A 27,497-nucleotide genomic window follows, 5' to 3' on the forward strand; every position below is an offset into this window, starting at 1 on the left:
ATCAGCTCTGAGCGTGCGAGCTGACTCTGACAGCTGAGCTTTCTGTCTCACAGACGCCACAGAAACAGCTCGCCGGTTTAAACGTCCTGCTGATGCCTCACACACGAGTCCTTAAATCACTGGGAGCTGAAGCAGCAGGTGTCAGGAGGATCTGGGCTTTCAGCGCTTCGGCTTCATGAAATGTGGAAAATGATGAAAACTTTAATTTTTCTATTTGTGTCTCAGACAGAGATCGCCTCAGCTTTTATTGTGAAAGTGTGAACGTCTGTGTGTGACGTGAGGGATCAACACTGGGACTGAAAGTCCTGTGTGTGTGTGTTCCTGTCTAGCTATCCTTGTGAGGACCGGGTTGGTACTTGTGCACAGGTAGAGTAGAGGACACACAACCCGGTCCTCACAAGTTTAAAGGCCCTTTTGAGGCTCAAAATGTGGTTTCAGTGTCAGGGTTACAACTAGGTTATGGTCAGGTTTAGGGGAGGGGTTAGGCATTCATTGTTGCGTGTGGCCGTCTCGTGTCATCCGTGTGTTGATGATGATGTGCTGTAACATTAGATGACCGCGGCACGCTTGGAGCGTTCTCTCTCCTTCTCGTTTCTCCTTCTGCCCACAGGTGAGCTCGCTGCAGCAGCAGCAGCTTATGAAAGCAGGTGTGTGCGTGGAGCTCAGGGGCGGAGCTTTACCCACTCAGGGAGACGCGAGGTCACTGTGGAGCAGACGGCGTTTGCCGAGCTGAGAGCATCAGGTACGAGTCCTGACCTGCTCTGTGCTGGACTCCACAGCTGAACCCGAAGGTGCAGCTGAGAGGTTGTAGTTGAGTGATGACCTCACGCTGGTCTGCGGCTGTGATGAGTCACAGGCCGCAGTATGGTCTCGGGGTGGGGGTTCGTCTACGCTCACGACCACGAGCTCTGAGACAGTGACATCACAGAGACGAGGTCCTCTGTGCTGGGAGACGGCTCCGTGACCCAGGGCAGAGGTCACATGACAGGAAGTCTGAGCTTACCACGGCGCTCACAGAGTCGCCGCCCTGCTGTTTCAGTCCAGAGTGGAGCAGGAGGAGCAGGCGGCTGCAGAGGTGGAGAGAACGGTGGAGCCTCCTTTGTTGTTTGCAGGCACACACTCACAGCAGGCTGTTACCCATCATGCCTCTGTGGGGTCCCCACTGTCAGCGTGGACTCTGTGTTTATGGCCGAGCCTCCTTTGTGCTCACACATCCGGGCTCTCTCTCTCTCTCTCTCTCTAGGAGCCATTTTGGACTCAGTTCAGCCTGGCTGCATCAAACCTGTCAACTCCGCAGCGACAAAGACTCCACTTCCGGTCAGGACCACCAAAATAAAAGTCTCTCCCAAACCTGCTGTACGTTCGTCGCGTGATCGTCAGTGAAGAACGCAGGAAGGTGACGTCACAGCAGGGGTCGGAGCAGGAGACTCCTCAGATGTGAGTCTCAGCTCTGTGAGATTTAACAGTGTCACACGTGTAGTTGTTAATGTTCACGCTGTCCTGACTCGGAGACCTCCGGGCTCAGCTTCCTCTGTGGGAGGCCGGAGGACGCCATCACCTGAACACGCCTGCAGGAGCTCTCTCTCTGCACGAGACAGAGGGGGGGTGTGTTTACATATGTCTGTGAGGACAGAAAATTGGCATGCTACTAACCAACAGCCCGTCCCCACAGACATTTTCGATGTGGTTTTAGTGTCAGAGTTACGGTCAGACTCAGGGTTAGGGTGAGCAGCTCGGAAAGCATTGTGTTAATTAGACTAAGATATGAAAACGCTTTTATTTTGAAAGCGGAAGTATGATCTGTGGGTAGGGGTTGCAGCAGCTTCACCAGCCTCCTGCAGCCCGTCCCCATCAGCCCGACCAGAGCGGAGAGGACGGAGAGAGAGGCAGAGGAGAGCGGGGCTGCGGGCTGTGCACGCGCTGCTGCTGGTCCGGGACCGAGACTGACCCCCCCTACCCCCACACCCACCGGGCCGGGCCGCCGCTGTCTGCCCTGCACGGCTCAAGAACCGCGAGGAGACCTCCGAGGACCCGCTACACACACACTCTGCCTTTAAACCTGGAGGACCCGGAGAACATGTGGCTGTCCTGGCTCACCTGCGCGCTCGTGCTGGGAACTCTGTGTGCAGGTAAGCACAGCTGTGTGCGCGCGCGTGTGACTGAGAGAGAGAGAAAGACTCGGCAGCACATGGCGAGGAGCGCGAGCAGGATTCAGGCTGGACCGAGGACCGCCCCGGAGTTCGTCCCCGGTGTCCTCGGGTCTGGGTTTTTATTCACGGACTGTTTCAGATCAGAGCTCTGTGTGTGTCCGTGTGTGTGTCCGTGTCCGTGTGTGTGTGTCCTCTGCTTTGTTTCTGGTGGCAGAGTCCCGGTCTGCCGGTGTGATGCGTTCACGGTCAGGTGTGTTTGGCTGCGTTTCGGGGGGCTTGGCTGCTGCGCACGCGCGCATGCAGGCGGCCCTCTATTGTGTGCTTGTGCACGGTGGCGGATCAATAATAGATCATTAATTTTTCCATGTTTGATATTTGGCGCGCGCTTTGCTGTCGTGCACGCGCTCGTTACTACAACACGTCGTGGATGAATGAAGCCGCTCCGTCACGTGGACCCGTAGTAATGGAGCGGAGGCGCGTGACACCTCCTCAGACCCACCTCTGTCTGTGTGTGTGTGTGTGTGTGCTGACCTCTGACCTGGTTACAGCAGTGCTGTGAGTCACGTGCCTCTGTGCACATCTGTCCAGCTGTGCTGTCTGTTAGTTACTTGTCTGCTCTAAGCTTGGACAGCCCATTCCTACAGCAAATGTGACCTTTGACCGCTGTCAAAGCCCAGAGAGCTGATTGGTCAGTATGATGGAGGAAAACCTGAAAGTTCAACAAGCAGGCGGAGTTTAACACTGCCAGGTAAAAATAATATAATATAACCATTAAATGTATTTAACTGAGATCTGCTCCTTCAGCGACAGACAGCTACAGACAGATCACGCCTCAGGAGGATGTAGCCCCTGAATTTAGACACCCCCATAGTTTCTGTCTGGGCTTGTGCTGGTGTTACCTCCTGTTAGCCACTGTTCTGTCCTGTTAGTTCCTGTTAACCCCTGTTAGTTCCTGTTAGCCACTGTTCTGTCCTGTTAGCTCGTGTTAGCCACTGTTCTGTCCTGTTAGCTCGTGTTAGCCACTGTTCTGTCCTGTTAGCTCGTGTTAGCCACTGTTCTGTCCTGTTAGCCCCTGTTCTGTCCTGTTAGCTCCCTTTAGCCCCATTAGCTCCTGTTAGCTTGTGTTTATTGTTAAAGACAAACACTGCTGTGGCCTCGCAGCAGGACCGCCCCGGTTTGGATCTGGGTTCAGCCTGTTTGTGTGTTCTCCTCATCTCAGGAGGGTGAATAAAGGTTAGTGTTGTTGTGACCTGGCCGCTCAGCTGCTTTTGTTTGTGGTGTGTTTAAAGAAGCTGAGCAGGCTGTTTGCGGTGAAAGTGCTCAGAGTTACTCAGTCAGTGCTCAGGTCTGTGACTGCAGCTCTGATTAGCTTTCCCGCGCTGTCATAACCGTCCTCGTGGTGAGCTCACTGTAACGCCACGTCGGTTTGTGTGCTTGTTTCTTTGTCCACGCACTCGTCCTCCACCATCACAAGTTCACCATCCAAACTTAGCTCTTACGTACATCTCAGACCTCTGAAGGTTCTCATCTACATCAGGTGTAAGGATGTCATCATGTTGCTAAGCATCCACTCAGTAGGGCTGGGCCATATCATACCGTTCACAGTAATACCGGTATAATGATCAATATAATGTTGGGCAACGATAAGAAAATGCAATATGGCGATAGAATATGGGTAAAACACGCATGCGCAGTGCCTTTGTTTACATACGCACATGGCGGTGACGCAGAATGAGAAGAGCGAAAGTGGATCGTTGAATGAAACGATCTGAACTGGTTTGTAAAAATGCTGCAGCTTCAGTGGTGTGGAACTGGTTTGGCTTTCGTCAGATACACAACAAAGCACTATTTTTGGTAGCGCATGCTAGCGGGCCGTCGTTATTACCGTGTTGTTTGGAAAATACGGCACACTTAAAATCAATCCTTTGATTTTTCTGAAAGTCGACAGAGCCCCTTATAATCCCGTGTGCCTTATGTATGAACTCTGGTTGTGTTTACTGACCTCGAAACGATTTTATGTACACGGCGCTCGAAAATCTGTCAGATGTTTCAGGACGACTTTGCTAAGCTACGAAGCCGCACCGCTTGATGGATTGTTGGAGCATTACGGCTATCGTAGGCGGAGCCTCGCGGAGTGATACGTACTGTGCTTCAACATAATATTACCGTATTGTGTGTGTATAACCTCTTTTTAAGTGTTGTGGATATTATACATGGTTATGCTGAGGATATGTCGGCCAGTTTCCACTGAAAATGCCTTTTGGTTAAACTGTCAGCGAGGAATTTGCATTTGCACTGTTAAACTTTTATATAACTTTAATGCACATAAAAAACAGCTGCTTGTTTAAGTGAAAATACATTGATGGAGCTTTTTGTTTTTGCACTAATAAAGTTGTGGATTGTAAAGTCTTTTGTCTAGTGTCAATTATATCGTCAGTTATATATATATATATATATATATATATATATATATATATAGGGCTGTTCGATATAACGATATATATCGGATGACGAAATAAAAACGTCGTTTCATTTTACGCTATCGTTTGTTTCTTGGTGTCACAAAATAAACTGTTTACAGCAATATTTTTCATGTTCTGATGTCACTGTAGTTATTAATGTCTTAAAGTTCTCTCTTTCTCTTATATTTAATATAACCACACTACAGACGGACAAGCGCTTGTTTTTATGCGTTGTCGTTAGCAACAACGACGGTAACACCACCGCGTGTCCACTTGTTTATATTTCCACATAAACCTTTCACAATAAAGCTCAAGATCCTGTTGAGACTTTTCAAAATAAACTGAATCAGGTGAAAGAGCAGATTATTTACGGATGAGAAGTAAAAAAGACGCCAGGTGCTAAAAAATACAAAAAAAACGGCGCCGTTACAACTTATGTCTAAAAATGTATCGTTTCATGCATCGGTTAAAACACTCGACTCAGCTACATGACGCCCAGCTAGAAACACTTCACACAAGTCGAGCTGCCCGAGATTCACAGAACTTACAGAAAATGTAAATGTTTGTGATTTATGTCGTTATCGGACGATAGATGTTTTATATCGGGAGATGAGATTTTGGTCATATCGCCCTGCTCTACCACTTAGTCACATGCTGACCTGTTTTTAGCACATATGTGACATCTTAATTTCATGAGGGTGGGATCTCATTAATAGCCACAACAGCTGAATCGTGCATAATATATTATTATGTCATTATGTTGCCTAGTAACCACATAACAATGTGTGATCCATTTTTACTGCCTAAACGTCGTCCACCACCCTGTTTAAAGACAGACGTCACTGTAGCGCGCTCGCCAGCTGGAATCATGGAGGCAGGTCATGAAGATGTGGTTCAGGGTCACGGTATTGATAACCTATCAGCACAGGATCAAATATATTGATGCTGATTGTTCAGATACTCAAACCACCAACAGCTCAGAAGAAATCTGTACAAACAGACTGATGCTGCTGTGTGTGTGTCTGTGTGTGTGTGTGTGTGTGTGTGTGTGTCTGTGTGTGTGTGTGTCTGTGTGTGTGTGTGTCTGTGTGTGTGTGTGTGTGTCTGTGTGTGTGTGTGTGTGTGTGTGTGTCTGTGTGTGTGTGTGTGTGTCTGTGTGTGTATCTGTGTGTGTGTGTGTGTGTCTGTGTGTGTATCTGTGTGTGTGTGTGTGTGTCTGTGTGTGTATCTGTGTGTGTCTGTGTCTGTGTGTGTGTGTGTGTGTGTGTCTGTGTGTGTGTGTGTGTGTGTGTCTGTGTGTGCGTGTGTGTGTGTATCTGTGTGTGTCTGTGTCTGTGTGTGTGTGTGTGTGTGTGTCTGTGTGTGCGTGTGTGTGTGTGTGTGTCTGTGTGTGTGTGTGTGTGTGTGTGTCTGTGTGTGTATCTGTGAGTGTGCGTGTGTGTGTCTGTGTGTGTGTGTGTGTGTCTGTGTGTGTGTGTGTGTGCGTCTGTGTGTGTCTGTGTGTGTGTGTGTGTGTGTGTGTCTGTGTGTGTGTGTGTGTGTGTGTGTGTGTCTGTGTGTGTGTGTCTGTGTGTGTCTGTGTGTGTGTGTGTGTGTGTGTGTGTGTGTGTCTGTGTGTGTGTGTGTGTGTCTGTGTGTGTCTGTGTGTGTGTGTGTGTCTGTGTGTGTGTGTGTGTCTGTGTGTGTGTGTCTGTGTGTGCGTGCTGCAGAGCAGGGACCCTGAGGATCTGCACCAGCAGGTCTGTACAGTCAGAATAAAGTGGAAGTTTATCAGCTGCTGTGGAAAACGTGCACGCACACACACACACAGACACACACACACAGACACACACACACAGACACACACACACACAGACACACACACACAGGTCAGCAGAGACACACACACGCACACTCACACACACACACACACAGATACACACACACACTGTAACACACACAGACACACACAGACACACACACACAGGTCAGCAGAGACACACACAGACACACACACACACACAGGTCAGCAGAGACACGCTACAGCAGTCTGACTGTAAGTTGTACACGGGTATAAAGTGAGACGGGTTTTCCTCTGATTCCCAGTTCCGATCAATAATCGCTGGGATTCAGTTTTCCGCTCCGTGGTTGGTTTAAAAATACAACACGGCCTGAAAAAGCTCCCTGATTGGATAGAAGCAGACGCAGGTTATCAACCATCAGAGCAGCTGACCTACTCATGGATTCCTGCAGTGATGGCGGAGAGTCGTCAGCGTAGCCGTGAAAGTGTCTGTGACCATCCTGTGGTCATACGATGTAAACGGCCAATCGCATCGTGTGATTGGGTGAAATGACAGAGGTGGAGGCAGCGTGTAAAACGTCAGCATCATCAGCTCAGGTTGAAGCTCTGGTTTCATCCTGCAGTAAAAGCTCAGGCTGAGGCCGTCATGTCACTGCAGAGCTGCTGCGTTCGGTCTGTTTGGGGTTGTTTTCCCTCTCGCTGTGAACGCCATGGTCACATGGCCTGCGTTTGCTCCACATCCTGATGCTGCAGCTTTCTTCATCGTTTCTGTGGCTGTGGATGCCTGTGCTGTTTATTTGTTGTGTATGCACACTGTGCTGCTGTAACACACACACTGTGCTGCTGTAACACACACACACCCTTCCTGTAGCCGTGCATGCTTTCACACAGCAGGTACCTCACATGTACAGAGGTGTGCACGGGTCAGCAGCGTGACACGAACGCTCCGTGTTCTCCGAAACTCCAGAACCAATCAGCAGGCTGAACATTGTCACGTGATTGTAGTGACGCTCGTCAGCGAACGAGCTGCAGGTGTGAACACGCCCCAGGTGGCGTGGCCGTCTTTACTCTCCTCCTCCTGAGGGAAGTATCGGGCTGTTCTGTGTTCACGCTAATCCGGATACGTTTGAAAACAGCGTTTCCATCTGAAGCCGCTATCAGCTGTTCGTCCGCACTATCAGCTGTTCGTCCACACTATCAGCTGTTCGTCCACACTATCAGCTGTTCGTCCGCACTATCAGCTGTTCGTCCGCACTATCAGCTGTTCGTCCGCACTATCAGCTGTTCGTCCGCACTATCAGCTGTTCGTCCGCACTATCAGCTCTTCGTCCGCACTATCAGCTGTTCGTCCGCACTATCAGCTGTTCGTCCGCACTGAAACGACTGAAACGCTGACGTTCGCCCTGCCTCATTTCTGTCTGCTGTGTATTTACTTTCCGCCTCTTTGAAAAGCAGCGAGTTTGTTAAACGGACTCACAATGAGGTGGAGTCGTTGCTGCGAGTAACACAAAAGTACAAAGTTGCAAAAGTGAGAATTAAAGAGTTTGAAGAGAAGCTCTCTGGAGCGCGTACACACTGATATTAATCTTTAGTAGGGCTGTCAAAGTTGAGAGCAAACAAACGACTGCTGCGTAATGGCCTCCGCCATCTTAGTTTAATTGGTCACATGACTGCATCATATGACTAACATGCGTCATTTCCGAAAGCCTGCGGTGACAAAAACGTTTTCAAATGCATCACTTTGGAGCGGGTTTTTAAAAAGCCTCAGAAACGGACGCTGAGCTGTGAGAATAAAGTCGCAGAGCTGCTCATCGCTGCAGGCCTGTGAGGAGGAGCGTTCACCTTCAGCCTGAGCGGCGGCTCGCTCACAGTGGTGTGTGCTTTTGTGTTGTTGTTGTTGTTTTATTGCCGGGTGAAGCAGAGCCCGGCGTCGGGGCGTGCTCAGTGCTCCGGCTCCCTGCAGGGCCTGAACATTGAGGGGGGCTAAGGGAGAGATGCATGATGGGGGAGGGGTCTCTCCTGGCTGCTGGCAGGATTTAAAGGCCCGGTGTCTGTTTTTGTTCTCCTCGCAGCTCCCTCAGAGTAATGACACGGGGTCAGGAGGAGGAGGAGAGGGGGAGGTGCTGGGTCCGGGGCAGAGATGTGAGGCCACTACAGTTTGTACAAGGGTGGTAGCAGTCAGCATGAATGAGGACAGCTGAGCTTCCTGTGAGGACGGCGGAGCTTCCTGTGAGGACGGCGGAGCTTCCTGTGAGGACGCCGGAGCTTCCTGTGAGGACGCCGGAGCTTCCTCTGAGGCTTGAAGACTTGGGTCCGAGTGAAACCTCTCAGCAGGAATCCTCAGGCGTGTCGCTGTGCGGGCTGAACCCACGTGGTGAATCAGAGCTCAGCAGCACTCTGGCAGAGGTGAAGGCAGCACAGTAATTATTCATGAGGACATGTTTATGTCTCCGTCTCCCGTCCATCACAGAGCTTTTAGCAGCCAGTGTGAGGTAGCGGTGGGCAGTAGAAACGATATAAATTTGGCTAGCGGTAGAGATTTTGACTATACCGCTCTACCGCAATAGCACATGTTGATGGTGTCATCAAGCTGCACCTGTTTTGGTCGAAAGCATCGCAGCGGCATCTGCAAATTATGTGGCGACAGTCACAGCAAATGTGGATGGATTATCTCAGTTGACTGTGCAGACTGACTGAAGTTTGGTCCGTTTACAGCATCCTGCCATGTGACTGTATTTGTCTCTAACCATCAGGAACCTTCACGTTAACTTTTATCAAGTGGAAAAATGTTAGCCTTCATCCTCCAGCTTCACTGTGTTTATGCTAACATAGCTGTGTAGCTAGCGATCACGTAGCACATCATTATATAGCAGCTAGCCCAACTTCAGTAACCCTACAAACGTCACTGCTTTTTAGTTTTCTGTCTTCATTTATGTTGGAAGTGACAGCAGAGCTGTACGTTTGAATTCTTTCAGAAATCTCTCAGTCAGAACATGCTATATCATGTTTAGGTGGAAGCTAGTGAGCTAACTTCCTGCTAACTTCCTGCTAACTTCCTGCTAACTTCTAACTCTGTTAAATTTAATAAATCCTGTTTTCATGGATGCCTTAACTTAATTGTTACACCTGGTAAAGCTGCAACAATGATCATTTTATTAAAGATGAAAGAATTTAGACAGTTTGTAACTCGCAGTGTTAGTTTGACTTTGGGACCTGAAGAAGACGGAGTTTAGGACCCAGATTACTCTGCGAGGCTCCTTGATTACAGTAGCTGTAATGGTCCAACAATCCATCAAGCGCTGCGGCTTCATAGCTCAGCAAAGTCGTACTAAAACATTTTTTGACAGATGTTTGAGCGTGTAGCACATAAAATCGGTTCGAGGTCAGTGAGCACAACCAGAATTCATACATAAGGCGCACGGACGATTTATGAGAAAATTAAAGTATTTTAAGCGCACCTTATAGTGAGTAAAATACGTTACACAGAAGAAAAGAATATATCGCGATATATCGTTACAGCACATGCTTCAAATTATACCGTGATATGAATTTTCCGACATATCGCCCAGCGCTACTCTGAGGTGTGCCTGAGCTGCTCACACATGGCGCCGTTGCTTTTATGAGGTCTACCAGGGAAGATCCTTTAAAGCATAAACTGCTCTGAGGAAATGAGAACTGTGTTCACATCCATGCTGGGCTCAGGTCTGAGTCCAGCGATTGGCTGGTCAGTCGCTGTGCTCGATCAGAGCGTCTTGTTTACAAAAATCTAAACCGCCATTTTTTAAAACCGGTCAGCGAGGGACATGTTTCCAACAACGCCGTGGTCCGCGAGTGTGACGAACAGTCACAGACTGAGCAGCAGGTACAGCGTCGCCTCGACGTCCACCTTTGTTCGTATTGCGTATTAATTACGTCATGGCACGTGCAGACACGTTACTATGACGATAAGCAATAGATATAGGAGATTCCCATGATGCACTGAGTGCTTCTGTGATATACGCCTCTCTGCATCGAGTCATCAGTCGTTATTCATCCATGGCTCTCTTCCACGGCGCGTCTTTGTCCCGTATTCCTCCCTCAGATGGCCCCGCCCCTCCCTCAGCCTGGTGTTGCTGGAGGTTTCTTCCTGTTCAGAGGGAGTTCTTCCTTCCCGCTGTTGCAGAGTGCTCCGGATAGGATCGTCTGATTCACTGTGTTTACAATAAAAAGCACCGTCGCTGCTGCTTCCTGCAGGCCCTCAGGTAAGAAAACCCAGAGGTTTATAACATGCAGGTAAATGGTCACATGACAACAACGGCGCCAACATACTGAGCCTCCATCGCTCGGCCTCCCAGCACACAGAAATCCTCCCGGGAGGATGTGTGTGAGGGCGGGGTCACGGCAGACTCCTCCTCCCTCTGCATTGATCTGAGAAAGCAGGTCGTCTATCAGAGCGGTGAAACATGGACGCTGCAATCAGAGCACAGAGTCACATGATCCAAGCAGCCAGCGTGTGAGAGCGCTGACTCGGCGCTGTGTTAGCGGCTCGTTAATCAGCACCATCGTTAACCCACAGACACGATCAGCTGACACTCACGTCCCTGCTGATGAGCAACACCACCAAAATCCTCCCTGAAGAGCTCCGCCTCCCTGGATGCTCTGTTAGTACAGTGACCTCATTGTGGGTCACATGACATCATTAAAAACAGCACAGACATGTCCAGGTTACGTTGATCTTGGTGATGGATAGCCTATCAGGTCTCAGAGGCAGAGCTTTAGGCTGGTGGGTGTAGAGGGTCAGTGGTTTGGTTTCATGAAGCTAACGTGTTTGCTGCTCGCTCTGGCGCCTGAAGGTGCGACGCCAACAAACGTGTCCCAGGCGTGGGCATTAGTGACCACAGACGGGCAACAGGCTTCGCTCTGCTCCGCCTTTTATTCCCACGAGATGGGCGCCCCAGCTCTGCCTCTGTGGGACGTCTCTTCCTGTTAAAGGGGCGTCCTTCCTCCCACTGTCGCCAGCTGAGCTCAGCCTGCAGTGTCTGAACCCGTGCTGTACAAACAGGAAGTAACACGTCAGTGAGGACGGCGCTCGCAGCTCCACGCTTCCATCCACGATGATGTCACAGAGCTGTGACCTCCCGCTGACCGCCTCACAACACGACGACCCTCGGCCTGACTCTTGACCTCACAGGGCGCCAAGCAGGACCAATCGGCCAATCACGAGCAGTGGACATCAGAGTACCTGACTCTGAGTACACACTGTGTGTGTGTGTGTGTGTGTCTTGGTCTACCCTGAGCTGTGGGGCCCAAAGCACACAGGTCAACAATGGGGTCCAGGACACTTTACACGGCGAGCGAGGACGTGTCTCACATGAGTCAGACTAACCAATCAGAGCGCAGCGCCCTCGTGGCCCGTGGTGTGCATTCACGTCAGTGGAAACCAGGTTGTCGTCTGCTTTGTTTTTGGGGGGCTGCAAAGTTTGGAGCCTTGTTGTGACAGATGGGGGGTCATTGAAAAACCGATTGCTCCCCGGGGACAGACGACCCCTCCCCCCTCACTCAGGGGATGCCTCTCTGTCTCCCGTGAGAACATGGAGGAGGGGTGGTGGTGGGAGGTGGGGATCCCGTCTCCTCCCAGAGGTGACAGATGTTGTCTGGACGTCGTGCAGGTCGTCCTCCCCAGATCAGATGGGCCATCGGCTGTCGACACATGAGCGTGCATGCTGGGCCTCGTGCACGCTCACAAGCCACTGGTGCTGCAACATTTGTCAAAGCAGAAAGTTTGTCTGATTGGCCAGTGAAGCGCCTGCAGGAGGAGGTCGGGGTGGACGGTGGGCCGAGTTCATTATTTATGTTATTATTTACTTTCCTGCTCACTTGTCCCTCCATCACTCACAGAGTCACCTCATCACTGCAGCATGTCATGGTTGTTGGCGCTGGTGATGTGAGATGTTGTCTTTGTTGAATGTTTATAAAACGCAATTTGTATTTTTGTTTTTTCATTAAAGTTGTAAGAATATGCTGAACTAGTTTTGTTATGTAAATTTGTAATTCATTTTATTGGAAAGTTTCTGGAAAGTGATTGGTTTATTGGTTCATGGACCCTCCCATTAATCAGGGGATTAAGAGCACCTGGAGGGGTGAGGATGGTTTTGTTTGCCAAATGTCTGATGGGACGACGGGAGGGTCAGAAAATGATTTTTTGACCACTTTTGAAGTTGTTAAAGCAAATTAAGTTAACTTTAGTTTAATTTTAAGTTTTAAGAAGTTATTTGGTTGATTTTTGTTTATAATTTTCCATGAAATAAACGACATATGATTTTTAAACAGTGGAGTCAGAAGTGCGTTCTAAAACAAACCTCCCGTTGCCACCCACGGCCTTTTCTTGGACTTTTTTGGTGAACATACAAGGCCGTGACAGATATATATACCATATGTTTAAATAAGCTCCAAAAACTGTTATTTTCAACCATACACAGTCTAAAATTGCTGTTATTCAAATCAACCATTCAGTGTTTTTTCTACTCTGAATACGAAAGCGACAGTGACAGCACTGACAGTACGACTGTCTGTGGTCAACACTCACCAACAAGCAAGAATTCATGAAATCATGGAGATTAAAGAGGTTATAACATGTGAAAGTAGCCGAACTGTGATGAGCTCGTGTTACAGAAACAGACCAGTGACTGACGTGGAACCGTCACGCTGTTCGTGTCACGTGCTTTGGTGGAGACGCTCACATGTGCAGTTAAAACAGTCGGTTTGAGTTTTCAGCTGCTGACATGTTCGTGGTGCTGCCAGGTGGGAGAGGGCGATAAACGATGCATTTGCAGAGCGTGGGAGAAAAAAACTCCATGGTAACCTTGATGGTTACGATAAAGCCATTTTGACCATCGTACATGGAAAACCTGACGATACATTAAGTATATTGGATACATCGCCCACCCCGAGTCTGGCGGCGCCATCGGCTCTCTGTGATGGACCCAGACCACCAGTGGCTGTTTTTAAAGTCCGCGTTGACATGCACGCAGTCACAAAGAGCTGCCTCCTTTATTGCTGTGCGATCGAGCTGGCAGCAGCTCTGACGACCCGCCCAGTATCACCTGCACTTACTCCCACAGGTGTGATGAACACGCGTCTTTCTACTCGCACCTGCTACTATCCGATGGTTGTCAGGGTGATGTTGCGATGTTGTTGTCACTGCATAAATGGAACTAAACTGTTGCGATCAGCAGAAAGTATGCAGCACTGCAGAGGTGGTGTTTGTGTGGTTCTCTCGGGGACATTGAAAGCATGTGGTCAGTGTTGTCATCAGTTTATACTGAAACGCACAACGACTGAAAAACAGGACGAGAACCTGAGCGTCTAAGTGAAAGATTTAGGCCATCGTCACACACCTCCGTTAGCGTTTGGAGTGGTTTTCCAAAAAACTGGCACCAAGTTGGAGACAGCTGCTGGAAGGAACGATACTGGGAACGATACCAGGTGGTTTCAGTTTGTTTGTGAGCAGGTCCGTCACAGTAGAATTTGTGCTCTTTGTCTGTTGTACGAGTTGACCTGAGCCTCTGATTACTTCTTCAGTAGTTCGTCCTCTCGCAGCTTTAGTTTGATTTCCTGGTGTATCGACCAAATTTTAATTCAGTTTAATTCAAAGTACTTGATCCAGCATCAGGGATCGTTTTGAAAACCACATAAACAGGATGTAAAAAGCTCCACAGAAGTTCAGCTTCGTGTGTGTTTGAGGACGCTGACTCCAGCTGTAGCTCCATCCTCTGCTGCTGTCTGATCTTTATGTGCTCGCACTTTGTTCTGTGTTGATCACTCGTTAGACCAGCGTCCATCTGTGCGCTCTCGTGGGAACGCCGTGCACATACGCTCGTTGTCCTGGAGTCTGAACGATAAATGCAGGAAACACAGCTACATTAGCAGAAGTCAGAGATAGCCTCGTAGCACCCGGCCCTGCTACAAGACACAAAGGCAGTCATTGGTCAGGAGGAGGCGTGTCCTCACCTTGTTTGGGTCATTTAGGTCTGAAACTGTGTGTGTGTGATTAGTTCCCATGACTTTGCATCTTATATGCTGCCCTATCATCACACTAACATATGCACGCACATAATTGGTCTGCCAGATGCCCGTGAGTGTGCTGGTGCATATATGTGCTTGTTTGCATATGAGAGCGTGACCTCTGACCCCTGGTGTCTGGAGTTTACAAAGGCTCTAATAGCTGCTATGAGCTCACTTTGCATTAGAAAGCGGCGCGCTCACACAGTCGAGCCATTCGCAGTTGGCTCACGTCTGCATGCGTGTCATCTGGAGACTCCGGAGGTCAGAGGTCATGCACTTTCACACGTATGCAGCACACAAATGTTAATGTGCACGACGGTGCAGCTGGAAGGCCGAGGGTTAGAGTCCGTGCTGCGCTCACACATAACAATGCTGCAGCTGTCGCTGATCCCGCTTCGTGACGTGAGCATCGGCGTGCTCGCCGCAACGTCTGTGCCGCTGTCACCAAGGTCATGAGAACGCAGCGAGGATGGGCGGCGTTATCACCGCTCTGCTCTGTGACCATAAACCTGCTGTCACCTGACATCAGAGCGCTGTGTGTGTAAACGACTGTGAGCAGACATTAGGAGTAGATCCCCGAGTGTATCCGTCCACACAGATCCTGATGGCGCCGCTCACACTCCTGCTGTACGTTTGAAAGCTGCTGGGATGCTCCGGGGCCGACTTGTAAAAAAGAAATGTTCATGTTTTGTGTTTTTGTGGTATTATGATGAAAGCGACAGCTGTTTCTAAGCTAGCACGCCTGCTGCACCTGTGGCACACAGGGTCTCGTGCTGAAAGCTTGGGCGGCCTCTGAGGCAGAGCTCAAAGTCCTGGGTTTGACTAACAGTGGGAAAATGAACCCTGATGTTTGTGCTCAGGTCAAAGTTCAAACGTCAGCTTGCTTTTATTAGATGTGATTTAGCTTCAGTACATGGAGAGCGAGTGCAGCAGCTCAGTGGTTGTTTCAAAGGTGTGTTTGTGTGAACTTTGTAACTCGCTGCTCCAGTTTAACTGGTCGTCTGAGTAAATGTCAGATGACACACACAGTGACATCAGCACACAGGTCTCCATGGTAACCGAGGTTGACCTGCAGAATACTGATGATGGTTCAGTCGTAGTACTTTCCTGCAAACATTACTGCTAAAGTCCTGTGAGTACTCCCTGCTATTGCAGTACTCTCAGCTGCTTTCTGTCCCATAATGCAGTGCGGCAGGTTTATTCCCGATCACCACAGTAAGATCACTCATCCATCACACAGGATCGCCTCTTTCCTCCCTGCAGCTCTTTGTGAGGCGACTGTAGGATTTATGACAAACACGTGAAGCTCCGCCTGCTGCTCCTCACGCTAACATTAAAACTCACAAACAGTTAGAGCTACGTCAGCGTGAGCGCTGAGTGTGTGTGTGTGTGTGTGTGAGAGTGTGTGTTTGTGTGTGTGTGTGTGTGTGTGTGAGAGTGTGTGTGTGTGTGTGTGTGTGTGTGTACTCCACCTGCTCGGGCTCTGAAACAAGAGCACGGCTGAAACGCTGTGAAGGATTCAGAGTGGGTGGGGTCACGGTGGCTACGACCATCTTTTATTTACAGTGTGTTTAGGGCACACTGAGATTAAAGCTGTGACATAATGCAGTATCAGCAGGGTTACCATGGAGATCCTGCTGTTGTCCCGTTTGGATCTTTAGCCGTCAGAATTGTTGTCTGAAGGCCAAGAAAGATGCCAAGTGGATCATCATGGTCATGTTGGTCCATTTGATTGACCTTTATTATAATTATGTATTTGTTTTATTTTCAGTTGTCACAGATGGGACAGACATGACGGGGGATAGGACAGGGAGAAAGAGAGAGAGAGAAAAAAGAAAAACAAACAAAGAAAAAATGAAAAACTTGAAGGTTTAGGAAAGAGGAGCAGAGGAGATGGTTGGAGCGCTCAGCGGGACGGCCGCTGCGGTTTGTGGCTTCATGCTGTGAGCGCAGGAAGTGTTTGATGTATCGTCCAATCACAGCTAAGAACACGTGTTGGTGGTGTGCTCTGGGCTTGCTCTCGAGCTCTGTGACCGTGCGATGGCTGATAACGACGGAGCTGTGATGTCTGTGCAGACGCCGTGAGCTGAAGCTCTGCTCTGCTGCGGTCCTCGGCTGTTTGCACGGCGGCTCTGGTTCACGTCCTCATGCAGGACCTCAGCAGCTCCGACTCCAGTGTGTCTGTCAGTCTGAGCCGGGTGGCGTGTGCATGTGACAGTGTTGTTTATTAAAATAAGATTAACACTTTGAGCCCTGTTACAGTGAGTATAAATGCTAAACCTGAATATATTGCATAGTGTCCCCCCTGCACCAGTAACTAATGGTTCAGCCCATAGCAGGACCCAAGCGATGCTTATGATCGTGCCAGAGCACATTGTGAACAACACCATGGGAACTTCAGATTTCACACAGGTGGGTGGATGTTACACTGTGGAAATGGAGGAAGGTGAGTGTTGTTAACCCTCTGTGGTCGACACGCTGCACCTGCAAATCACATGACTGATGTCAGCTGACAGCAACAAGCTGCAGCTGCTGAGTCTCTGTTTCAGCCACACTGAAAGTTCAGACTTCAAAGTTTTTAAATGTAATTACAGGCCAGTAAATCAGAGTTATGATAAATATATAAAATATAAGCCGTGCTTTTTTTGCTAAATACTGTCGTCACGTGTTTGTTTTTGTTTTTTTTAAGCGTGAAAACATTAAAGAAAGGAAAAAAGTCGCCTCTTTCCTGTCGGTGGAAAAATTACCATGTTGACCAATTTCTTTAAAAAGTCAACAGGTGGGATTTTGTTTGTAGGAAGACGGGAACGTTTTGGGAGTGACGGTGACGGCAGCGAGACGGGGCGAGCGAGTGAGAGAGGTTTTATATGTGGGAGATTTGTGACGTTTAGCGTGGAGTGTGCAGTTAGTCTGTTGTGTAGTCGTTTTGTGTGTCAGTGAGGACACTAATGAATGTCACAAAACAATGTAAACACATGGGTGGCCACCAGAGTGGACACTTCCCTGTGGCTGGGCCGGGGCGTGGGGCGCCGATGGTCGGGGCCGACTGCCTCGCCTGCTCGCGGATGGGGGTGAAGCGGGCGATGCAGGTATGTGGCGGGGCGTGTTTGGTGCAGTTGTCTATGGTGTGAAGAGACGAGATGTGCAGCACCTGGATGCCTGTGCTGGCGTTTCTCCTGCGGTGTTGCTATCAGTGTGTGAAGAGTGGGAGAAGAGGGTTGACAATCCAACACAATGGGCAGCACATTGAACACATTTTATAAGTGGTCAGAAACTTGTAAATAACTCATGAAAGAATAAAGTTACGTTGAAACCAAGCACGCCATTGTTTTTCTTGTAACATTACCAATACGTTTGATGTGTCACATGACCCTCTTCCTATTGAAAAAACAAAAGTTGTATCCAAGATGGCCGACGTCTGAATGGTCACCATGGTCACCGCCCATCTTGAGGAGTTTGCCCCTCACATATACTAATGTGCCACAAACAGCACTTTGATATCACCAACATTCCCACCCTGTACGTGCTGCTGTGTTTGGAAAAAAGGATCCGCCCCTGGTCTGAGCTCGCCGGCAGCAGGCGCTCCAGCTCCTTATTGGCGCTCCGCTCTTCTTCTCTGTGCTTTAATGAGACGAGTGTGGAGGACTCAGCTGGAGGACGCTTTGTGACGCACCATGAAAGCATTTCCTGTGTGTGTGCTGCAGGGCTGAGCCACGGGACTGCCGACACCAGGGAGTGTGTGTACTACAACGTGAACTACGAGGCCGAGAAGACGAACCAGAGCGGCGTGGAGCGCTGCGAGGACGAGCAGGACAAACGCTCGCACTGCTACGCCTCCTGGAGGAACAACTCGGGCTCCATCGAGCTGGTGAAGAAGGGATGCTGGCTGGATGACTTCAACTGCTACGACCGGTACACACACACACACACACACACACACACACACACACCTTGCCTTCAAACAACATAAATGGCGTCTGAGCTCCTCCAGCTAATCATTACACAGCGACCACGGTGTGATCCATGCTGTCACGCTTCTTCACTGAGCTGATCCAGGATCTGCTTTGATCCAAACCACAGTCACCTGAATGTGTTTCATGTTGTCAGGCAGACAATGACTGAAGTCCTGTAAATACATGTAAACAAACCTATGACAGTCAGTCTGTTCTGTCGGGGTCACATCCAGTTTCCTGTCCTGCTGCGTTCCTGTTTCTGGGCAGCGATCCATTCAGAGCAGATGCTCACAGAGACGTGATCGTCAGGGTTTTAATAGTTTTGCAATTTTCATTAGTTTTTATTTTTATTTAGTTTTTACTTCAGATTTTCAATTTTATATCAGTTTTAATTAGTTTTTACCAATTGTTTGCTAGTTTAGTTTTTATTTTTTTGAAAATCCTTAGTTTCAGTTTAGTTTTGATTAGTTTCAGTTATAGTTTTAGTCGTGTTTGCAATAATTAAGTGTAACAAAATCCCAGTTTCATCATATCAGTCATTCTGCTCATCCTTGGGTATGTTGCTATTCCAGCTACCATACTGCACCCTGGACAGGTCGCCTGTCTGTCGCAGGGCTAACACGCAGAGACAGACAACTCACATTCCCACCTATGGGTTCTTTAAATAAACAAATAAAGGCAGATGAACAACCATTGATACCAGGCAACTATAAAATGTATATCTTGGCCCCAATGAGACTATTAACTCTCGCAGCACCGGGTGTTCGTAATTGTGGTTCAAGTGAATTGATAAACTTTTTGAAGGTAATTGACTCACACAGTTGTGTAGATATCCCCGTCCTGTTGTCTCGGGATGCATCACGCTGCCTTGCCTGGGGTTAGCTTCTGTTTTCTGGGGATGAGGGTTGAGTGTGCTCCCTTACCTTCTCAAGCTAAGCTAGGTTAGCTTCTTGTGTGAGCTTTTCAAGTGCACTTTACGGTTTGTGGGATTTTTTTCCCTTTAGAAATGTCCCTCATAATTTGTCTGTTTCCACTACAAGACACTTGCTTTATCCAAAACACAGTCATATTCAAAGTAATCCCAAATTGGACTCTGGCTGCCGACTTTTCCTGACATGATTCTGCGCGTGGACGGAGCAGCAACACAGACGACTCGACTAACGTGCTGCCACCTGCTGGCTCTCTCCCACAGTCAACACGATACCGTCATAATCACAAACAGAATCATCATAAATCCAAAAACATTAATAACCTCCGACCTCTTCATAAGTGCCCACCCTCAGCCGTGTCCGAGACCCAATCGAGGCTGCTGATTGGACAGAGTTGTTCCTACAGACGTCGAGTCTGATGCGCGGCGTGCTCGACGTGTTGGTGTCAGAGTGTTACCGTGTGTGAAGTCATTTCCTGTCTCTCTCTCTCAGGCAGGAGTGCGTGGCCACCGAGGAGAGTCCGCAGGTCTTCTTCTGCTGCTGTGAAGGAAACTTCTGCAACGAGCGCTTCACCCACCTGCCGGACATCTCCGTGCCACGTGAGTGCCATCTGATTGGTCCGTTCTCCTCGTATCATTGTTTGTGCTTCATGAGGTCGTGACTTCAACAGGTGGTGTCATGGGCGCCTCCTCCATCTTTTATGTACAGTCTTGATATACTGAAACCCGTTGGCAGGTTTCCTCGCACCAGACTGTCAGGGGCGTTTCCAAAGTTACCATGGTAACGCAGCGCTGGTAAAGTCCTTTTAAATGTAAATGCAGTCTTTCTGTGTGTGTGTCAGTGATCAAGGCCCCGCCCCCCAGCGTGGGTGTGTTAAACGTGATGATTTACTGCCTGCTGCCCGTCACCATGCTGTCTGTCGCTCTGCTCACCACCGTCTGGATGTACCAACACCGCAAACCTCCGTATGGACACGTGGACATTGCCGAGGTGAGCCTCAAACACTCTTACCTTTTGATGAAACGAGTAGAAGTACTCGGTTACTTTGCCCTGCAGACCGGAGCTGATGACGTCAGTTTGACTCTGCAGTGCTGAGACGGCGCCATCTGCTGGTGGTCTGCAGGCACTGCAGCAGGAAACATCTCAAACGAGGGTTTGTCACCACATCGTGGTTCCTCTTATTGAATACAACTGTAAAACACGGCCAATCGGTCTGATAGGGCGAGAGGCGGGATACACCTGAACAGGTGGCCCGTGTATTGACAACACTCTCACCTGTGGTTCAGTTTTTATTCATACAGCAACAAATCACAACAGCAGTCGCCTCGAGGCGCTTTATATTGTACAGTAGATCACACAATAATAGATACAGAGAAAACCCAACAGTCATATGACCCCCTATGAGCAGCACTTTGGCGACAGCGGGAAGGAAAAACTCCCTTTTAACAGGAAGAAACCTCCAGCAGAACCAGGCTCAGGGAGGGGCGGGGCCATCTGCTGTGATTGGTTGGGGTGAGAGAAGGAAGACAGGATAAAGACATGCTGTGGAAGAGAGACAGAGGTTAATAACAGATATGATTCAATGCAGAGAGGTCTGTTAACACATAGTGAGTGAAGAAGAAACACCCAGTGCATCATGGGAATCCCCCGGCAGCCTACACCTACTGCAGCATAACTAAGGGAGGATTCAGGGGTCACATTAATTCTGACATGGGAGGGGCTTCTGTCATGTTCCTGTCTATAAATGTGTCACATCGATGCCCTCCCCCACTCTCCTTTCCTCTCCTCCAGGATCCTGGTCCACCTCCTGCCTCCCCCCTGCTGGGGCTGAAGCCTCTGCAGCTGCTGGAGGTGAAAGCCAGGGGGCGCTTCGGCTGCGTCTGGAAGGCTCAGATGATGAACGAACACATGGCCGTGAAGATCTTCCCCATGCAGGTACCGGTGTTTGCTCCGAGCGTCAGGGCAGCCGTCCTGACTCCCAACCCTTCCTCACCTCCTCCTCCTTGCAGAATAAGGACTCCTGGGAGACCGAGAGGGACGTGTTCATGACGCCGGGCATGAGGCACGAGAACATCCTGAGGTTCATCGCCGCAGAGAAACGAGGGAGCCACCCCGAGGCCGAGCTGTGGCTCATCACAGAGTTCCACGAGAGGGTGAGGAAGGGGGGCCGAGGGGGGGTCAGAAACTCCCGGGGGTGTGGGGTCGATCTCCTGATGTTTGTCTCTGCAGGGCTCGCTGTCGGGCTTCCTGAAGGGAAACACGATCAGCTGGTCCGAGCTGTGCCACATAGCTGAGACGACGGCGTGCGGCCTGGCGTACCTCCACGAAGACGTCCCCCAACAGAAGGGAGAGGGTCCCAAACCGGCCATCGCCCACAGGTCTGCCCACAAACCCCCACGCCTACAGATCAGACAGGAAACCCTAGTCTGCAGTGACGAGCAGCTGCCACACGGTGGAGCTGTGAGTCAGCGTTAAAGGACGTCACAGTTCACGCTGCTCATTCACGTGCTCGACACGCAGCAGCTGCTCACACGCTGCTAACACGCTGTTCACACACTGTTCACACGCTGCTAACACGCTGCTAACACGCTGCTAACACGCTGCTAACACGCTGCTAACACGCTGCTAACACGCTGCTCACGAGCTGCTAACGAGCTGCTAACACGCTGCTAACACGCTGCTAACACGCTGCTCACGAGCTGCTAACGAGCTGCTAACACGCTGCTAACACGCTGCTCACGAGCTGCTAACACGCTGCTAACACGCTGCTCACACGCTGCTAACACGCTGTTCACACGCTGCTAACACGTTGCTAACACGCTGCTCACACGCTGCTAACACGCTGTTCACACGCTGCTAACACGCTGTTCACACGCTGCTAACACGCTGCTCACGAGCTGCTAACGAGCTGCTAACACGCTGCTCACGAGCTGCTAACACGCTGCTCACACACTGCTCGAATGCTGCTCACACGCTGCTCACACGCTGCTAACACGTTGCTCACACGCTGCTAACACACTGCTCACGAGCTGCTCACTCGCTGCTCTGCTGCTTTCAGCTCCACAGTGAACACACAGAGACTCACAGTCAACATGCAGCAGCAGGTTAGCAGGAAGTGTAGAGCTCGGTGTTTGCTGGGGCTGAATCACAACCTGCACGTCCTGATGAAAGCTACTACATGTACTACTACATGTACTACTACATGCATATAGTAGTACATGTTGACACCACAGATATCAGAGTGCTGTAGGCAGCAGCTAAAAGCATCATGGGAGCTGTAGTTGAATAACATAGTAGATCGATGAGGAGCAGGACTGTGGGCGGGGTCAGACAGGTAACGGCGGCCATGTTTGATCGTGTCTCACTCTCTCAGGGATTTGAAGAGTAAGAACATCATGCTGCGCTCGGACCTCACGGCGGTGATCGGAGACTTTGGCCTCGCCGTTTGCTTCGAGCCAGGGAAACCGCCGGGAGAGACGCACGGACAGGTAAGCTGGTCTGACCGCAGGCGGCCGAGGAGACGAGCGTCGCTCACTCGTGTGTGTGTCTCTGTGTGCAGGTGGGCACCAGGCGCTACATGGCCCCCGAGGTCTTAGAAGGAGCCATCAACTTCCAGAGAGACGCCTTCCTCCGGATCGACATGTACGCCATGGGCCTGGTGCTGTGGGAGCTGGTGTCCCGCTGCAAGGCCGCAGACGGTAACGCACACACTCGAACCACACCTTAACAGCACAGCGAGGGCTTACCTGACGTCTCAGGAGCGGATGTTGGCTCCGCCCATCTTTAATATGTGGTGTGTTCAGGTCCGGTGGATGAGTACATGCTGCCGTTCGAGGAGGAGGTTGGTCAGCATCCATCACTGGAGGACCTGCAGGAAGTCGTGGTCCACAAGAAGATGAGACCAACCATCAGAGAGCCGTGGCTCAAACACAGCGTGAGTCTGAACCTCAGGGGGCCAGATCTGGATCCCTGAGGGACACCTTCCTTCATCAGCCCCTTTATTTTCAGGCGTTTTGTACTGTAAGACTGAGCAGTATTAGAGGGAAACGTTTCCCTGTGGAGGTGAAAGACTTAAGCAGAGATGTGTTAGTGTATATGTAAACATAAAGGATGGTATCATCAGTATAAAAGTGTCCTGTGCTGAGCTGTGAAGTTTCCATGTAAACATGAGTGGGCCTAGCATGGATCCCTGAGGGACACCTTCTATAAATCATGTGGACCTGCAGGACTCAGAGCGTCACTTCAGGGCACTTGCGTCACTTCTTCTAACCCCGCCTCCCCCCATGTGCTGCTCTCTGCAGGGTCTAGCTCAGATCTGTGAGTCGGTCGAGGAGTGCTGGGATCACGACGCCGAGGCTCGCCTGTCGGCCGGCTGCGTGGAGGAGAGAATCGCCCAGATCCGCCGCCTCACCGCCACCATCGCTCCACCTACCTCCGAAAACAACACCCTGCTGGGTTCCTCTGTCGCACCTGTTCCCATGGTAACTAACGTGGACCTGCCGCCCAAAGACTCCAGTATATGAGGCGAAGGAAACGAGGTGCACACACCACGCCATCGCTCCTCAGTGGGATTTCGGGCGTGAGAGCAGCTGCTATTTTATTCTCTGGACTTGTTTTGGACTCTTCGTGATTCCCTCTCGTCCTTCGGGACGGAGTACCAGCACACCTCGTTGTTCCTAAGTTTTCCTCTCAGTGGGACTCATTCGTGTCTTTTTAACCAGGCGTGTTTTATGAGAAAACGCATTCAGGGTCCGACTCAGTGAATGCTCCGATCTCCAGGTACCTCAGCGACCGTTTTTATTCGCTCATTTTTTACCGTTTTCCTCGCTCATTCCTGCCTCTGCGGTCTTCTACTCACATCTGGATCATATCTACCCACCTGACAACAGCGTCACCTAGCAACCACCTGTCACCAGGCGACTACAATGCTGCAAAACCCACAGAGGAGCCCGAGACTGTTACACAGCAAACACACACCCACAGCGACCGCTTCACTACTTTACCTGGACTTTAGTTTTTATCGGTCTCCTGCAACAACACGTCGCTGTTCGCATCTTTAAATCCAACGGGTTGCATCCAAAACGGACGGAAACAGGAAGTGATGTCAGGCGGAAAAAGGGCCTGTTTGTTTCCAGTGTGGCGGTTTCCGTTCTCCCGTGTTTCGTGTCTCAGTCTTCTCGCCTGGTGGTGAAGGCTGAGAGACTGTGATTGGTTGGCCTCGCATTGCAGAGATGTGATTGGCTGACTGCGCTCAACCACAGCATTTTGGTTGGTTTGGAAATAATTTCTCAGGTAATCATGACTACAGGTGAATGATGCATGGATTCAGGTCTGTGTGTGTCTGTGTGTGTGTGTGTGTGTGTGTGTGTGTGTGTGTGAGCGAGCCTGTGTGTGTGTGTGTGTGTGTGTGTGTGTGTGTGTGTCTGTGCGTGTGTGTCTGTGTGTGTGTGAGCGAGCCTGTGTGTGTGTGTGTGTGTGTGTGTGAGCGAGCCTGTGTGTGTGTGTGTGTCTGTGCGTGTGTGTGTGTGTGTGTGTGTGTGTGTGTGTGTGAGCGAGCCTGTGTGTGTGTGTGTGTGTGTGTGTGAGCGAGCCTGTGTGTGTGTGTGTGTGTGTGTGTGTGTGTGTGTGTGTGTGTGAGCGAGCCTGTGTGTGTGTGTGTGTGTGTGTGTGAGCGAGCCTGTGTGTGTGTGTGTGTCTGTGCGTGTGTGTCTGTGCGTGTGTGTGTGTGTGTGTGTGTGTGTGTGTCTGTGTGTGTGTGTGTCTGTGTGTGTGTGTGTGTGTGTGTGTGTGTGTGTGTGAGCCTGTGTGTGTGTGTGTGTGTGTGTGTGTCTGTGAGCCTGTGTGTGTGTGTGTGTGTGTGTGTGTGAGCCTGTGTGTGTGTGTGTGTGTGTGTGTGTCTGTGAGCCTGTGTGTGTGTGTGTGTCTGTGCGTGTGTGTCTGTGCGTGTGTGTGTGTGTGTGTCTGTGTGTGTGTGTGTGTGTGTGTGTCTGTGTGTGTGTGTCTGTGTGTGTGTGTGTGTGTGAGCCTGTGTGTGTGTGTGTGTCTGTGTGTGTGTGTGTCTGTGTGTGTGTGTGTGTCTGTGTGTGTGTGTGTCTGTGTGTGTGTGTGTGTGTGTGTGTCTGTGTGTGTGTGTGTGTCTGTGTGTGTGTGTGTGTGTGTGAGCCTGTGTGTGTGTCTGTGTGTGTGTGTGTGTCTGTGTGTGTGTGTGTGTGTGTCTGTGTGTGTGTGTGTGTGTGTGTGTGTGTGTGTGTGTGAGCCTGTGTGTGTGTGTGTGTGTGTGTGTGTGTCTGTGAGCCTGTGTGTGTGTGTGTGTCTGTGTGTGTGTGTGTGTGTGTCTGTGTGTGTGTCTGTGTGTTACTGTGTGTGTGTCTGTGTGTGTGTGTGTTTCTATGTGTGTGTGTGTCTGTGTGTGTTTGTGTGTGTGTGTGCGCGTTACTGTGTGTGTGTGTGTGTCTGTGTGTGTGTGTGTGTGTGTGTGTCTGTGTGTGTGTGTGTGTGTGTGTGTGTCTGTGAGCCTGAGTGTGTGTGTGTGTGTGTGTGTCTGTGTGCGTGTGTGTGTGTGTGTCTGTGTGTGTGTGTGTGTGTGTCTGTGAGCCTGAGTGTGTCTGTGTGTGTGTGTCTGTGTGTGTGTGTGTGTGTGTGTGTGTAAACAGTCACATGATGTGACAGGTTTGAGTTTACACCTTTTTCCTGCCTGTGTTACCTGAGAGACCGGTGACCTTTGACCTTCAGCAGCGCCACCTTCAGGTCAAACTGAGCGTCCGACATGTGAGTGCTGCGTGATTTATTCTACACGTGTGGAAGGAGGGCTTCTTCCTGTCCCTGCCTTTCACAATAAAAGCCCTGGACATGCACACTGTGTGACTTTCATTCAAACAGCTGATTTCTGTTTCTGGACGTCTCAGGCCCCACTGACTCACATCCAGGTGTCCAGCTCCACAGACTGATCCTAACAAGCTGCTGCAGAGGTCAAAGGTCACCTGTGTCCTTCTAACGCCCCTGTTCTTCCCTTCTGTGATGCCATACATGTAACATGAATGTCTACGATGCTGCTGCTGACCCTGATGATGATGATGATGATGAATATATTTCTGTAGATTCTTTTTATTGTTAGTTTTGTTTTAGTGACATTGACCACATGCAAATCTGTGTTCGTACAGAGTGCGTGTGTGTGTGTGTGTGTGGGGGGGGGGGGGGGTTAATGATCAGCACTGATCAATGAGAGTGACAGTAGAGACGACAGTAGAGACGACAGTAGAGCTCCTGAAGCACAGACCACCTCAACACAGCAGAAATACCTCACAGACTTTTCTACGAGCTGGATTTTTACATTTTGATGTTTGTGATCTTTTATTGTTTACTTTGTGTTTTTGTTGTTTCCATTAAACCCGCGAGCTGCCAGCGTGCCGACTCACAGCTCGCTGCCGTTTCACGCCTGGACTTCCTCTCATCCTTCCTCCAGGTTTCCTTCTTTCCTTTCCTCTACTACCTCCTTTCTGTTTCCTTCCTGACTCCTCGTCCACTCGCTGTTCTCTCCTTGCTGTAACAGGTCACATGGTTTAACACCTCGAGATCTGTTATTGTGACCGATTCAGTGTCTAAAATAAGGTGTAGTACTTCAGGCAGCGCTCCACCTGCAGTCTGACCTCCATCAGGGCTGACCCGCCTCAGTCACTGACTCCAGGTGTTTCCAGGTGTTTCAGGAACTGGTTACCTCATTAAAGTCTCACAGGTGGAAACGCTGCGCCCGCTTGTTTGTGCTCAGCGTGGTTAGCGACTCAGCTGCTGCACGGTGCTTTCATTCTTTTATTTTTCCGTCCTGAGAATTCATCTCTGTAAATAATTTCGGACGCTCGACCCGTGTGCTGCAGTCACAGTCGGGCCGGGTAGTTTGGATCTCCAGCTGTTTCCAGCAGCTGCCGCCTCCATGAGAACCGATGCAAGTTCCTGTGAGGCAGGACGGCGCATCACCGCTTCCAAATATGCCCCAAAACCCTGAACTTCCTGTCGCCTGCTGACATCACCGGCTGTTCAGGGCCTCGGTCAGCTGATCTGACTCGGTCAGCTGATCTGACTCGTTCAGGCGACTGCACACGGAAACACCTGGCCAGGTTATTTCATCAGAGTTAGCTTGTGCTGCTAGCACTGACCTGGCTAACATCTCACACTCAGAGCTGTGA

At 50.1% G+C, this 27,497-nt stretch overlaps 1 protein-coding gene across 1 annotated transcript; it reads left to right on the forward strand.

Annotated features, from left to right (window-relative positions):
- Positions 1-26,718, forward strand: LOC146511968 (activin receptor type-2B-like). The gene is made up of 11 exons (XM_085171753.1): positions 1-2,129; positions 18,140-18,347; positions 19,810-19,916; positions 20,159-20,307; positions 21,109-21,252; positions 21,327-21,470; positions 21,547-21,695; positions 22,691-22,805; positions 22,877-23,015; positions 23,121-23,251; positions 23,619-26,718. Exons 1-11 carry the CDS (start codon positions 2,078-2,080, stop codon positions 23,838-23,840), a joined length of 1,560 nt encoding a protein of 519 aa, XP_085027879.1. The 5' UTR covers positions 1-2,077; the 3' UTR covers positions 23,841-26,718.
- Positions 26,719-27,497: the final 779 nt, after the last annotated feature.

This window comes from Neolamprologus multifasciatus, chromosome 9 (genome assembly GCF_963576455.1).
Source record: "Neolamprologus multifasciatus chromosome 9, fNeoMul1.2, whole genome shotgun sequence".
NCBI lineage: Eukaryota > Metazoa > Chordata > Actinopteri > Cichliformes > Cichlidae > Neolamprologus > Neolamprologus multifasciatus.

Coding starts and splice junctions, on each gene's coding strand:
- LOC146511968 (XM_085171753.1), top strand. CDS start 2,078: ATGTGGCTGTCCTGGCTCACCTGCGCGCTCGTGCTGGGAACTCTGTGT. Junction 20,308..21,108: donor GACACGTGGACATTGCCGAG/GTGAGCCTCAAA, acceptor CCTCTCCTCCAG/GATCCTGGTCCACCTCCTGC. Junction 22,806..22,876: donor CGGGAGAGACGCACGGACAG/GTAAGCTGGTCT, acceptor CTCTGTGTGCAG/GTGGGCACCAGGCGCTACAT.